The sequence below is a fragment of the Pyrgilauda ruficollis genome, unplaced genomic scaffold (genome assembly GCF_017590135.1).
Source record: "Pyrgilauda ruficollis isolate IOZ18807 unplaced genomic scaffold, ASM1759013v1 scaffold71, whole genome shotgun sequence".
NCBI classification, from domain to species: domain Eukaryota; kingdom Metazoa; phylum Chordata; class Aves; order Passeriformes; family Passeridae; genus Pyrgilauda; species Pyrgilauda ruficollis.
Window position 1 is genome coordinate 2,767,012 of NW_024528933.1, and position 15,254 is coordinate 2,782,265.

General features: G+C 41.4%; 1 protein-coding gene across 2 annotated transcripts in view; it reads left to right on the top strand.

The window, feature by feature from the left end:
- The first annotated feature begins 8,420 nt into the window (after nucleotides 1-8,420).
- The window catches only part of ZDHHC21 (zinc finger DHHC-type palmitoyltransferase 21), a 35,900-nt gene continuing 29,066 nt past the window's right edge, over nucleotides 8,421-15,254 (top strand). The window contains exons 1-3 of one of the 2 annotated variants that reach the window (XM_041485608.1): nucleotides 8,421-8,454; nucleotides 11,403-11,495; nucleotides 14,678-14,876. In XM_041485608.1, the coding sequence (XP_041341542.1) occupies nucleotides 14,723-14,876 (154 nt within the window). In that variant the 5' untranslated portion in view covers nucleotides 8,421-8,454; nucleotides 11,403-11,495; nucleotides 14,678-14,722. Of the gene's footprint in view, nucleotides 8,455-8,730; nucleotides 8,794-11,402; nucleotides 11,496-14,677; nucleotides 14,877-15,254 lie in introns of those variants that run through there. The other variant, XM_041485610.1, reaches the window with a different exon arrangement.

A 15,254-nucleotide genomic window follows, 5' to 3' on the forward strand; every position in this document is an offset into this window, starting at 1 on the left:
AAAAACAGGTCTACTTTTACAGCAAGATAATGGCTGGAGAGTGTAAAACATAAATGGACGTGAGGTACTTAGAAAGCTGTGACTAGTAAATGTCATACCGATCGATCTCAGTTGGAGTTCACTTTTCATTGAAAACTAATATACCACACAATTTACACCAATGAATAACGGTAAGGGGTATTTTACCATAGAAACCACTTGCTCTCTTTCCCACATGCCTGCATTCACTCTGCATCTTTATTTTTACTTAAAGTGTTCAACTGCAGATGGAGAAGAAAAAATAAAAGATGCCATACTCCTACAGAAAACATCCCAGATAAATACACTGTTGTTATTATTTAAATTCACTGTGGAAAGACAATACACATTTTCCAGCCCGATGAATTTTCACATTGCCACTGAATCTAAGATAAAATTTAAATAATGTTCTCAACACTTAAACTAAAGAAGAAAAGGCATTTGTGTGACAGAAAATCTGTGAAGGACTTTATCATTATAGCAATACCTTAACAAATTTACAGGAAGAGCTTAGAGAGCCCTGATAGGAAGTATTGGAGTCTACTGCTAGGAAACACAGCACTAGTGATTACTAGCTGAATGCTGGCTTTTTGCTCTCTCCAGCTGCTTCTCCCTCAACTTCTCTTGCAGATCTGGCACACCAGACAGAGATCAGCTTCCAGCAGAAGAGTTCAGCATATTTGTATGCCAGTTTTTTCAGTCCTCTGGAAATCTGTTCTCAGATCTGGGCCACTGTTGTTAAACTGTCCAAGTTCTTTTTTAGGGTATTGGAAATCACTATTGACTTAACCCGTTCAAGGTCAAATTCAAGGGCTGGGATAGATGACTCCTTGTTTTCAAATGATGCATTTGAACTGCAGTGGAATTAGAAATAGCTTAATGTTCTTTCAGAAAACATGTGCAGCATGGCTTTGGAATCCAAGGCCCATGTTGAATATTTACTAAAAATTCCATTTGAATTATATTCTGATACTGGATGTGAAGCTGTTTGCTTTTGCAGGTCACTTGCAGCGAACAAACTAAAAATTAGTATATAGATAGTTACCTTTCATTACATATAAACCTGTTTGTAAATAATAAAAATTGTGTACTAAAACTCAAGCAAGTCTTCTCTCTATTCTTTTATATGAAGAACTGATGTGAAAACTATACTTGGCTGTTTATATGCTATATATGATGCCATTCCAAGTAACTAGAAATCAAGGTCTTATAACCCCTGTATTGTGTGTGAAAATTGGTATATATTTTGAATCAAGCCTAAGGAAGAAAAGCACATACAGCATGAAAGTTCTCAACCTTTTTTTCTTTATTGATGATTTTTTCTGCAAAAATCTGAATTTGGCAATCTGAATAAGCCAATAGTTTTCTGAGATGTTTCACTCAGAATTTTTAACACGTGACACAGTTTTAAAGCTGTCTGAATATATAGGAATGTTCATCCTTTTTGTTGTTGTTGTTGTTGTTGTTGTTGCTGTTGTTTTCTGAAATGCAAGTATGTTTTTAGGTTTGCAGGCAACCACTTGAAGGTAGGACCTACATACACTCCCAGTAAAATCACATGTCAATTAAAAAGAAAAATCTTCCTATCTTGTAATTTTGACAAAACTGACGGATACAGTATGAGTTTATCATGACGATGTCTGAATAGAAGCTATATTGTGGACTGCAAAGTATTCAGCCTAATTTTTAAAGCTTCTCTGTGCTGAAGCATTCCTGCAGTCAAAGAAAGCTATTCATGTAAGGAGTTTGCAGGAAGAGATTCTTGGTGTGAATTTGCACAGCTTAAAAGTAGGTGAAAAGAGGTAATGACAGCTGTAGTAATTGCTAATTAGATTAGTGCTGTAGGTTTTTTGGATGCATGTTTAATTAACCCAGCAATGACTGGTTGCATGTAATTAGCACAGTATTTTGCAAAATCAATCAATGTGTTAATTGGATCAGATTTCTCAGCGTTTAAAAAATCCAAATTAGGAATATGTTTTATCTAGGGCTTAAAGGAAATTTGCTCTCTGGGCATCTACAAGCAGAACACTGTGGATTAGAAAGGTGAGGGGTGTGATCCATATCACTATATGGATGCTTTCAGTAGTAACATTATAGCAACAAACCCTAGTAGTGTCTGCTCAGAGCTTGCATGTGTTCTGTAATGAAAGCTTTTCCAGTGCAGCTATTCTGACAATATAAGTGCTGCTAATGCAACCTATTTTAGAGCACTCCTTGAGCAAACCTACTTACAGAACAAGACTGTAGTTGCAAAGCTCTCTGAAAATTCTAATCAATTCCAAGTAGAATTTCTACACTTCTGCCCTTTTATTTGTCCCACTGTCTATTTTTCAAATGGGTGTGCTTTGTGTAGAAAATAACTGAAGTGCTTTTTTTTCCCACTGCTTTAGCAAAATAAATCTTCAGACCAGGCAGCTATTCCTTGAAGTGTGGATTTAATGCAACCTTATTGCTTATTTAAATACAAGCTTTAATGCCTGTAAAACATCAAATACCTGGTTGATATCAAACTCTTATTGAATTCTGCACAACCATATATTCCAGGGTAAAGTCTCTGAAGCTGCACTTCATGCTGTGCTTGGTACTTTTTTCACCGCCTGTGAAACATTCACAACTAACCCGGCTCTCAGCTGACTAGCTTTTACTGGCAGGTGGTGAAATCGCTTGCAGTGCTTTCTCCTAATTGTACTCACTCGCTCCTTGCTGCAACAGCAAAACAAGACTTCTTACTCAGACAGAAGCTCTCTGCCAGCTGCATAGTCATGTCTGGAATCACAATATGCTGAGTTGGAAGGGACCCCCAAGGATCATTGTGTCTAACTTCTGAGCCGGCACAGGATATCCCCAAGAGCCACACAAAGTGCCTTAGAGTGTTGTCCAAATACTTCTGGAACAGTCAGGCTGGTGCTGTGACCACTTCCCTGGGGAGCTGTTCCAGTGCCCAAACACCCTCTGGGGGAAGAAACTTTTCCTAATATCCAACTTCAACCTCCCCTCATACAGCTTCAGGCCATTCCCTTGGGTCCTGTCAAGGGTCACCACAGAGAAGAGATGAGTGTCTTCCCCTCCCCTTTCCTTCACAAGGAAGTTGTCTTCCAAAATGAGGTCTCCCGTCAGTCTCCTCAGTCAGGCTGAAGAGACAAGTGACCTCAGTTTTTTCTCATAAGGGCTCCTTCCCTCCAAGACCCTTCACCATCTTCACTGGCTTCTTTAGGATGCTCTCTAATAACTTAGTATCTTTCTTATATTGAGGCAACCAAAACTGCTCCCAGCACTGGAGGTGAGGCTACCCCAGCTCAGAGCAGAGCAGGACAATCCCCTCCCTTGCCTGGCTGGCAATACTGGGCATGGTGCCACCCAGGACAGGGCTGGCCCTCCTGGCTGCCAGGGCACTGCTGACTCACGTTCAGCTTTTCACTGACCAGGACCCCCCGGCACCTTCCATGGCACTGCTTTCTCTCATTGAACTTCATACGGTTGGTGATTGCCCAGACCCCTGATTTGTTAAGGCCTCTCTGCAGGGCCTCCCTGCCTTCAAGGGCATCAACTCCTCTCGGTTTTGTATCACCTGGGAACTTGCTTAGTATCTTCAACATTATGAAGATGTTGAAGAGTAAAGGACCAAGGATGGAATGCCACTAGTGGCAGGTCCCCAGTCTGATGTCATCCCATTCACTGTAACCCCTTGTGCCTTGAGCCAGCTTCTCGTCCATTACATGATGTCTGTATCTGGCTGTGTGCTGGACATTTTGTCCAGCAGGATCCTGGGAGAGATAGCATCAAAAGCTTTGCTGAAGCCTAAAAAGAATACAGCAACTGTCCCTCCTTGTCACCTGGGTGTGTTACCTTGTCATAGGAAATCAGCTTTGATAAGCAGGACTGTCTCCTCATGAAGCCATGCTGGCTGTGACTAATAACCATGTTGTCCTTCAGGTGTTTTTCAATACCTCCCAGAAAAATCACCATAACTTTACCAGGCACTGAAGTGAGACTGACAGGATGCTGCAGTTTATGTCTTCTGGAAAATAAGTTCTTTTCTTGCCCTTCTTAAAAACCAGACAATGTTTTCCAGCTTCCAGTCAGCTGGAACTGCTCTGGATTCCCAAGACCACTCAAAAATCATTGAGAAAGGCTTTGCAATGACATCAGCTAGCTCTGTGAGGATTTTCAGATGAATCCCATCCCACAGATTTGCAGGGATCAGTCTGGAGCAGCAGATCCTGTGCAATGTACCCAGAAGTGTGTGCTGTGACAGATGGTGCATTTTTAAGAGGTGAGGAACTTGGGCTACTTTGGGTCCTCCATCAGACAGTTTACCAGCAGAAACAGGAAACACTGGTAAAGAACTATAAATATTTTGCATTTTCTGTTGTGCTAAACCTAACTCCTTGAATATCTGGTATGTAACCACCAACTTCAGCTCACCTGGAATCATTCCCTGACAGCTGTGCACACACCTTCTGCTCAAGTGAGAAAGAATGGGGATGAAAAGACTCTGTAGCTGGCCCTAATGCAAGAATATTGATAAAAGGTTAACTGTCCTCATTGAGAACAAAATTGTCCTGTTTAGAGCATCGCAGGCTCCATGGCATCAGCAAACTGCATTTTCACTTGAAAATTAAAAAAATAACCAGAAGCTAAATACTACTACTACTACTAATTTCATAATGATAATGGAAATGATAATAACAATAACTATTAATAATTATAGTTACAACAATAATAAATTAAAAACGGCAAGCCTGATGTTTCTCTAAGGGCCTTTCTGAGGCATTTTAATTTTTCCTGGTTTAACTGCTCCTTTTACCAGTCATTTAATCTGACATTCTGCTGGTGGCTGCAGCCCACAGTCAGGGTGTTCAAACTGAGCAGGCATGTCCCTAAGCTGCCTTCTGAACAAGGCTGTATCTGCTGAAGCTTTTCCAAACTCACCTCACTGCAAAGATGTGGAAGATTCAAGCAGTCTGTTGCCCTGCCTGGTGTAAAGACAGCAACCCTTGGAGGAAGAGAGGCATTATAAGAACTAAGACATTTGCATCTGGATATTATCTGAGCAGAACTCCTCACATCACTGAAGTGCCTAATGAAAACTGACTCCCTAAATTAGACTACTGCCTGGTCTACCTTAGTACCCCACTTAATCTATCTGGGATGCAGGACCAGGAGATTTCACCATGTCTACATTTCACCATACTGAGGCAGGCAGATTAGAAAACACACCTTGCCTTTGATTTTTCTGGCTATTAACTAAGAGAGAAAATGGAGCCTAAGACATATTTTCCTTTAATACCTACAGCCTCAATATCTCACATACTGACTTGTGAGCCACAACAGGCTTTGTTTCAGCATGCTGTTTCATTGACACAGACTTTTTTCTTCATGATGTAGATCTTCATGACATCAAGAATTCTGTTCCCATTCTAGAGATGAGAACTGTCTTCTATGTACGTCACCAAAGTTTGCATGAAAGTGAGCAATGCAGCGCTGCTGCAGAAATGTGGTAGCAACAAATTTTAGAAGGACCCAGGAAACTGAGTACTGCTGAGAAGGCTGACTTCGCAGCTCAGTATGTATCTGTGCACAGAAAATGTCCCTTCTGCATGTTGGTCAAGGGGCACAGTTGGGCTAAAAATGAATCCTGGAAAATAGCCTCAAGAAGCAAGGGCTTGTAAGCTGTAAGAATCGTGGGAGTCACAGTGCACACCTCTTTCTTGCACGTGTTTCCCCATAACAGAGCCTCAGCTGTTACTGCACATGGCTTGATTTTAGTAGGCTGATTTAATATTTACAGAGTGCCAATAAAATTTATAGGATGACAGCTGGTGGCTCCTGTGATAATTTATAAACAGCAACAACAACACAACACAGACATCAGAAAATCCAAGAGGAATTCTACGCCATTGTGCAATATTCAGCATTGAAGAAGGTGAATAATTTTGCAGACTTCTAATGATCTTTCTGTAATACATCCATATTGGATTTTATTTAAATCCATATTATGCAAAGTTAGGACTCCCATAGGTATGTTTATCCACACAGAATGTAGTTCATCACAAAGACTCATTATCTATCTATCTTTTGATATTCTGGCAAAAGAGTCAGGTAATATCTCTAGGTCAAGACTTTTCAGCTGGGAAGTCCAGCACACAACTGCCTGCATTTCCTCCTGCAATGTGCTTTCTCAAAAAAAAAAAAAAAAAAAAAAAAAAGACCACTGCCCTTGTTCCACAACCTACGTTTACATAACATTCCTGAATAGAAAAAATATAACCTGCCTGGCAGGACTACAGGGCTAAAGACTGGTCATTAAATGTGTACCACTGCAGAAATGCAAATGCTTGGTACTCAAATGGAAGACAATATTACTGACTGATTCTTCTTCATTCCATATGAAACCTTCATTGATCACACTATTATTCTTTTCTAATACTTCCATTTTACTTACCAAGAACATGGTTTCCTTTAAATTTCTTGTTTTGTTTTGGTTTTTTTTTTTTCCCCACTGAAATTAATTCTTCAAATCAGTAAAAAGTTGTCACAGCTTATTAGGTCTTTTACACATAGACATAAATATATATATGAAATTTGTCATGGAATAGAGCCAGAGGCTGATTTTTGTTATTTTTAAATATTTATAAAACAACAAGTTCTCCACTTTTTCTTTTCCCCTTAATAGACATATTAACAGTCCAATTAACAAGTCCATTATTTTCAGTGTTACCTGCTCCTATTGACATATAGATTGTTTTCAAAGATCTGATCTTCTCTGATTTACCTGGAACATGTTTCTTTCTCCTTCCAGACAACACCCAGTTTCTGCTACAAATATCTCTATTCAGGTTAGAGCAACTTTAGGTTGAAATGTTAACAATTGCCCTGTGTAATAGTTTCTTTTTTGATTTTTTTTTTGGTGGTTGTTGTTGTTGTGTTTTGATTTTTGTTTTCCCTCAGAATAATCATGTTATGATTAAGTTTTAGGAAGAATTTGATCAGTAATGAAGGTGAGTTTTCGGCATTGGTAATCTTCACAACATTACTCTTCATCTATTTCATCCATCATTGTGAAGGAAAACTGCTCCAGGGTAAGAGCACATCAATTTATAGTGGGAACGATGCCATTCACACAGATGGAGTACCTTTAGGTAGCCAAAAGATCATATATGTTCATCAGCAATGGGTGCTCGAGGCATGATTCCCAGCTGGGAACACTGAAAATTTTTTCTGTTACAAGCTGTCTGTGGCTCTTACCCAAAGGTCTGAATTATCTTTTTAAAATGAAGATTGGCTTATGTGGACAGGTAAGGGTTATATGTGAGCAAGGGGCACAGCACAGCAAGTGACCTGAACGTCATAAAAATGTTCCAACTGGTCTGAGCTGATTGAGGAGAGAGGCAAGGATGCAAAGTACAGAATTACAAGAGTAGTTCTTCATTCATGAGCATGAAGTGTCGCATTCAAATCAGGGCACACAGTGTTTAACAAATGGCTCTTATCCCTTTCATGCATTTATATACAACATCATTCCACCACTCACCACATAACCCACATTCATGCTGCTATTCTGGAAAACAGCAACAAATCTATGGTGTCACCATCCAGCTGATTCTTTCTCGATTTAGGTGTCCCGGAGCTGGTCTTGCTACAGCCACCTATACCAGATAATGGCAGGGTTTTGCCAGAGGTGTTGAAAGTACCAGGATTCTGATGTTATCTTCATAGTCCAGAGGCATTTTTCTTCTTCCTGGGTGGCTTTAACACTGAGAGACGAGACAGAGGGTAAGAGGTCCTTATCTGCAAGGCGGGGGGTATCCTCCTCCTTGCAGCGAGCTGGGGCCTTTCACTTACCATGAAACCATGGTTATGTGGTATACAAGGTAAAACAAGGCTCTCCTAAGGAAGACAGTGTTAGCTTATACTATTAAGTTAATACAGCTTCAAGCTATGAGGCCTAGCTGGGGCATCTGCCAGATTCTCCTAGGAGCAGCCTGGAGACTGAGGCAGAAGCCTTGCCCGCAGGGCTCATTTTTTTCACAGGAGTGCAAAGGGGCGCCGCAAAAATGAAGAACGGAAAAGGGCTCATGCTGACTGAAGTCTGTGCTCGGGGACGAGCGAGCGACAGCGAGGTCCAGCCCTGGGGAAACGCGGCTGATCGGTCACACCGGCTTCCCACCGGGCAGGGTAGACCACCCCTCCAGGGCGGCTCCTCCGGCGCTGCATACACTCGGTATACAGACCCCTGCCGTGCCCGCTGTGGCTGCGCCTCTGCCACACGAGGCGAAACGCCCACGCCCCGCAGCCGTGAGGGGCAGCCGGGTCGGCTCGGGCGGGTTCGAAGGGCGGCTCTGCCTCCGCCGCTTCCTCCCTGAGGGGCGCGGTCCCGCCCGCCGGGGCGCTCGGAGCGCGCACGCGCGGCTGGAGCGGCGGAAGCCCACGGTTGGTTCCGCCGCGTGCCCGGGCGGGGGGCGGCGAGCGCGACCCCCGTTGGCCCGGGAGCGGCGTCGCGGGCGGGACGGCGGGAGGGGCGGGGAGCACCGGCACCGGCACCGGCACCGGCACCGGCACCGGCACCGGCACCGGCACCTCCTCGGGCATGGGCACGGCCACGGCCCCGCAGCGGCGCGCGGGCTCCTGCGGGGCTTCCTCCATCCCTGCGCTTCCTCTGCAGCGGTGCTGTTGTCTGTTGCAGGGAGCTGGGTAGGGAAACCCTGGGCAGAATTGCCGGGTATCTCCTCAGCTGTGAAATAAGGAAATGGTGCTGTCGCTTTCAGGCAGGTGCGGGGTGCTGGTTGCCCTGTAGAGGAGGAGGGTGTTTGCGGGTATTGAGGTGGTAGTAGGAGAGGCACCAGGTTTTGATTACCTGTGTGTTCCAGCAGCGCGGCACAAGGAGGTGCGATGGCCTTGGCGTCCCTTGGTTTCACACTTTCATTTCCCAGCTCTAGTAGTTAGTCAGATGAAATAGCAGGTCTTCTTTCGCCTCAGACTGATGATCCAAGCGGTAGTGTTCTTAAAGTAACATACTTTATCTGTGTACAAGTGGCTGTTTGGTCAGCAGTAGGTGAAGATCGTTTTGATGGACTTGTGATAAGGAGGGTAAGGTGTGCCTATGTTAATGGCAAGCCACATCCCTCTCCAAGCCCAAGTCACATTTTTTATAAATGCAGTAGGTGTTTACAGGTATGCTTTGCTAGATCCTATCAATGAACAGTAACTGGGTGGGAATGTCTTGCCTACCTCAACAAACCTGTCAACAGCCACCTAACAGCTGCTTTGTGCCAAGGTCTGTGCTGCAACAATCCCTTGTATAAACACGAGAAATGCCAGGTGTGTGGGGGTTTGTCATGGCACAAATATGCTGTTGCTCATTTTGCTTATCTGGCTATTCAGATACCTATTCTGTTTTGTTAAACAGAAGTGTTGCAAAAAGCTTAATGACAATTCTGTTCTGACACTTGATAACGTGACTTCCTTAAAATCTCGTTTGTAAAAGAAGTTTAGTTGATTGCTTGAAGTCCACCTTGTTTTTTTTTCCATTGAAGTATATTTTTTGTTTTAGTATCAGTAATCTTTGGCAGTAATTCTTCAGATTTCAGGAAGGTCACCGGTGTAAAAATGCAGCTGGATCCAGAAATTGGGGAAGGCTGTTGATTGTTGCTGCCTTGCCCTAGTTATCACAAATTTTATGAGAAGTGTGGCTCTCTTGTGTTTCTACTCTCTGTTCTTTTTTCTGACTTGCTTAGGATACAGCCTTTTTAGAAAGTGGTGTTTTTTCCACTCTCAGAATGTGTATTATGGAGCATGTTCAATTTGTGTGGAGTCTTAAAATTGTCTTTCATAGCAAGCAATACAATAAGTTACTGATCTGTGGTGTTCTGCACTTGTTTAAGGACTTGTGAAATAAGTTCTGCAAGTCAGATTTCAGAAGTCATACTTTTCTTAAGGAGCAGGGCTACAGTGAGGCACAGTTTCTAGTTGTCTATCACTGCAACACCCATGAATGTGCAAGAAACATGATGTCCCCAGAACTCACTGTTGTGCTTTTTAGGGTGAGAAATTGAGTACTGCTCACGTTGGGTGTATTTATGGAATACAGTTCTCTAAGTATGTTTTGGGACATTCTTGATGCAAAATGGTGTACTTTTAATTTTTCTAAAGGTGCATTCAAATGAGTCTGTTAAAGCAATTTATATTTCTCCTTAACATTTCTGGTTAGCCCAGAGTTTTCTCATTTCTTGGAACTGACTTTCCGCCTGCCTGACTCATTCTGTGGTCTCATTATTCTGTGGATGTCACACGAAGTGTCATATTTCAGGTGGTTGTAGTGAACAAAATACTGAGTTTATGATACCATTGATGGAACTGGGCAGAAAGAAAAGGGTTAGGAAAAAATGCTGTCCAGGCATCGTGTAATAAAGGTATATTTTGGAAAGGCAAGAACAATTCCCAATAACATAGGAGAGACTCAGTCGTGTTCTGGTGCAGCTGAAACTTTCCATAGGCACAGCTACTGTTGGCTTTCAAGTGATTTGAGTTATTTATTTAGAATAAATAGCTATAAATTAGGGCACAAGAGAAGAAAACCACAAAAGCTCTGACATTAGTGCTCTGTATTTTCTTCTAAATTATTTAATTGGAAAATTACTTTGCTTGGAGAATTTTATTGCTTGTATGAATCCTGAGTGTATACAGATATAAATCACTTAATTGTTTCTCTCTGTTTATTTGTTGTAAACATTTTCATAGAGTTTTTTCTTTGCGTATTGTAGTTTTTCTGATCAGAAATTATGATTTTTGAAGAACAAAATTATATGAGATCAGTTGTCTCTTTTTTTTTTTTTGGCACTGTGTTTGAAAGAGTAATACATTCACTTTGTTTGTGACTTAAACTTTAATCTAGTACTTCCTTGCTAGTTATAAGATTTTTAAGCTCTTCCTTTTTCTTTATTCCTCACACTTTATATATTTATGCATGGTACATAAACCAAGAGAAAGAGGGGAAAAAATCCCTTTGCCAGAGTAAGTCAATATATTGACATCATTTATTTGCTATTGCTGCTGAAGTAGAATGAAAAATATAAAACTTAATTTACCATTATGGAAAGCAGGAAGTAAATGTGTGTAACTGAAATACACTGGCAGTACTGCAGTTTTACATAGACCTTTCTCTGAACTCTTCCATCCTTTTAAATATATATTAAAACTGTGAAGTGGCCTAGAACTGAGATTTGAGAAATGCTAGTTAGAATTAACGTGTTGGTTTGGAGACAGCTCTACTCAGTAAGGTGGGGTTTGGAAAGCAGAATAGAAAGTAACCTGTTATATGCTACCTTTCAAACAAGTGATAATGCTTGTTTGTGTATCACACTATTTTTTGTCTCTTTCAGGAGATGCAGAAGACAGATGAAAAATCACCCTGTCTTGAGAGTGAGGCCTGTATTTGTGTAGTTCTCGCTTAATTCTGGATTTTGCCATCCAAGGTATGGTTTTGAGCATGGCTGATACTTGTTTTGGTTTTCTAGTTATAAAAGTGAATATGGTCATGCAGGCAAAAGTAAGTTACTGAGGAATAAAAATTTAGACTGTATTTTCTTGATAGATGTTTTCTCCTGAATCCCTCTCACTGCTTATTGCTCACACATTGTACAAGTAGGTCACTCAGGAGCAAGTATTTCAGTAATTAAATCTCTCTGTTTTTCAGTAATTAAATGTCTGTTTTGTTTGTTGAGCTGTTATTTCCCGTTCTGAGGAAGTGCTGTGAAGTCATGGAATCTCTTTTGCTCTGTTAAGATGGAAAACAGATGGATTCCTCAGTGGTCAGCAGTGTTTGTAGCTACATTTGTGGTTTTTTTGCCTCTATATTTCTATTAGTGTGCATGATTTTCCCTTTGTAAATTCATGGTGATTACTCCCAATCCCTTTCTTGTCCTTCATGTGTTTGATAGTAGTTTCCAGGATTGTTTCCTTCACCTTCCCAGGACCAGGACCAGGGTGGAGCTAATAGGCCTGTAGTTGCCTGGCTCCTTCTTCTTGTCCTTGAAAACAGGATTTTCATTTACGCTTGTTTTCTTGAGTCCTCTGGAATGTCATCCATCAGCATAAAACTTCCAAACATAGTTGAGAATGACAAAGCCAGCTCTCTCAGCACTCAGGCTGGCATCTCAGCAGGTCACATGGAAGTATTAGGTCTAGTTCACTTAAAAATTTGTTAATCTGATCCTTCCTTGCTCAGAGTAAGTCTTTGCTCCTCAACACTTTCCCATGGGTCTCAGGGACCTGGAATTCCAGAAGGCAGGTCTTACCCATGAAAGAGCAAGATAAACAAGGTGCTTTGACATTTTTGTATGATTTTGATACTTCCAGCAGCAGGCTGATGTTTCCTCTGTAGCCATCCTTATGCTGCTCATGTACTTGTACAAATCTCTCTTGGAATTTCATATCCCTGACCAAATTCAACTCTAGGAGAACCTTGGTTTTCCTAACTCTATCCTAGTGCACCTAAGTGGTGTTCCTGTGTCAGTTGTGTGCACACACGGTGCAGCCACACTTCACCTTGCTTTGGTTGATTATAAGATCTCTGTTTTCCACATCATCCTGCATCTTTTGCTTGCAAGCCGTGACCACCACTTCCTTGCTCATTCAGAGGTCACCACCTTTCTTGATCATCATTCCTTGTTAAAGCATTCTCCAAGCCGATTAACTAGCCTCTTGCAAAGATGCTTTTACCCATATAATTTCAGGTGGATCTTGTTCCCCTTCACCCTCAGTTTTTGAGCCTCATAGAAGATTCTATGGATGTAAATGTTACACAACCGCTTGCACATTTACAGGATCTGTCTGCTTCTCCTCAAGTTCTCCCCCTTCATCAGCAGCATAAACGAGACACCATTTGGCTACTAGACTTTGGCCAACACCCTGTTAACTCTGTAGTCATGCTTGGTAAACTCCTGGTCTCCCCTGGCTGTGTCCATGGGGCCTGAATGGAAGACTAGCTGAGGGTAATAGTCTAAGGGCCAGACTACTACCAGCCTCAGTAATAGTCAGTCCATGGTATCCAGGACCCAGGAGCCTGGCAAGCAGCATACTTTGCTGGGTGACAGGTTGGGCCGGCAGAGGTGTCTTTGTCCCAGAAGCAGGGACCCACCACTGCTCCTTACCCCCCATGCTGTTTCTCACCCCAGTATGGGTACTGCCGCAGGACTCGGGCGCAGATGGCTCAGAGGCTTTCTTTGACAGAGCTTCCTTTCCATGTGTGCTGCCAGGGCTCAGAACCTGCTCTGTAGATCAGAGCTGCAGGCAGAGCAGGAGCTGTCCTCTTGGTGCTGGAGCTCAGAGGCTTGGCATGTCTGACTTGACAAGCTGAGGCTCTGTCTGCTTCTCTTCTTGTGATGGGGGTTTCTGTAGCTGCAAGAACTTGGTGGGGATATGAGCGGTACTTGGTGGGGATCTGAATAGGAATGCTCCTATGTTACATAAGAAAATAACAAGCAAAGGGTGATTATATATAACACAAAGGAGAAGTGTGGCAAAATGACAGCTTGTTTGGGTGTGATTTTGATTAAACATCTAACAGAAGAAGAAAAGAAGACAATGAAATTTGTGAATAATATTAAGTAAATTTTGAATGCAATTGAGGACAGTAAAACATGAAATAAGTAAGCAAAATCCTTGGAAACAGAGATGTTTGATAAACAAAATTTCAGTGCAACAAGTAGAAGCTGAAAGGAATGGAAACCAGCAAAAATGGAACAAGATTCCTGAAGCCCAGAAATTGGGGAAACTAATGGGTAAGAGAGTAGATTGGGATTTGTGTGTGCATTACAGTAATAAAATATGTGTATGAAAGTAGTCTGACAAAAAAATAACAGCAATAATCCCTTCCGTGATGGTTGTGCTGAATGGTGGTTAGGACTTAAGTGCTGAGTTGTTATGGAGGTCGGTTTATGAAGCTCGGAAGTTCACATTGTAGGACTTGGTGAGGTTTCTTCAGTCTAAAACCAAAAGGAACCCAGCCCCACTAAAGTGTAAGGATGGAAACCTTGATGTTTTAAATGTGATTAATAGAAAATGTTCTATTGTGTGATACTTTTAATAATCTATGTGAAAAATGTCAGGGTAATGACTCCTTTCTCCATTGGTTTGCTATTAATGTCATGAAGGACATTTTAAGCAAGGAAACACCGAATTCTTAGTGATACTCTTGACTTAGCATAAAAGCTATAAGAAAACAACCATGAAATACAGGGGGAGACTATAATAGATAGGTGGGGTGAATCTTTGTGGAAATAAATAATTCGTTATATTTCTTATTTGCTTTACAACCCTTTTACTTTGATGGAAGAGTTTTCTTTGCTGCTGCCACCTGACTGACAGTTGCTGTATTACCTATTGCTTAATAGTTTTCATAGGTAGTGGTTTTACTTGCATTTTGGTGATAAATGTTACTTTTTAGCCAGATATAACTAATTAATGAATTCATAAAATGTTTTGCTACCTGGTGCTTAAAAAATGTATGTGAAATGTTTAGAAGTTTTTATGTAATTTCTTAAACCAACAGCTGACAGGGTTTTCTCTTTCTTACTTGAATGTATGAACCCTGTAGACTGCACTATACTAGTAAATTTACTCTTTAAAAAAAAAATTCTTTTATTTGTCTCTTTAGGATTATCTTCCTCGGTCGTGGCAATTTATTATCTGTTTGTGTTCAATGGGGCAACGAATTCACTTTGTGGTTGACCCTCAGGGTTGGTGCTGCATGGGCCTAATTATCTTCGTCTGGCTGTACAATACAATCTTCATTCCAAAGGTCATCCTTTTTCCTCATTATGAAGAGGGAAATATTTCAGTTGTGGCAGTTTTTTGTAAGTAATTTTGCCTTTTTTTCTACTAATAAAACAATGTCTTTACTTAATGTACATTTAAAAAAATCCTATCAGAAAATAGAAACTAGGGTGAAAGTGAAGACAAAAGGTAAGATAAAGGGTAAGAGTAGTGGACGCATCCTGTGTTTGTGTGTTCTGGGAAGCTGTGGCACTTCATTTTGGAGGTGTTACTGTAGAACTTGTTTTTGTGGAAACTGGTGGAAAGCCTTAACGTAGCTTTCAGGTCCTGTGGTTAGAACTTGTTGACAGGATTTCAGGTTCACATCTGTGATTGGCAACAACTAAATTTTGTTAGTTTTGTCATATGTTCCTGTATGGATTAGCTCATACAAGTTTTGCTGATAGGTTTGCTGAGGA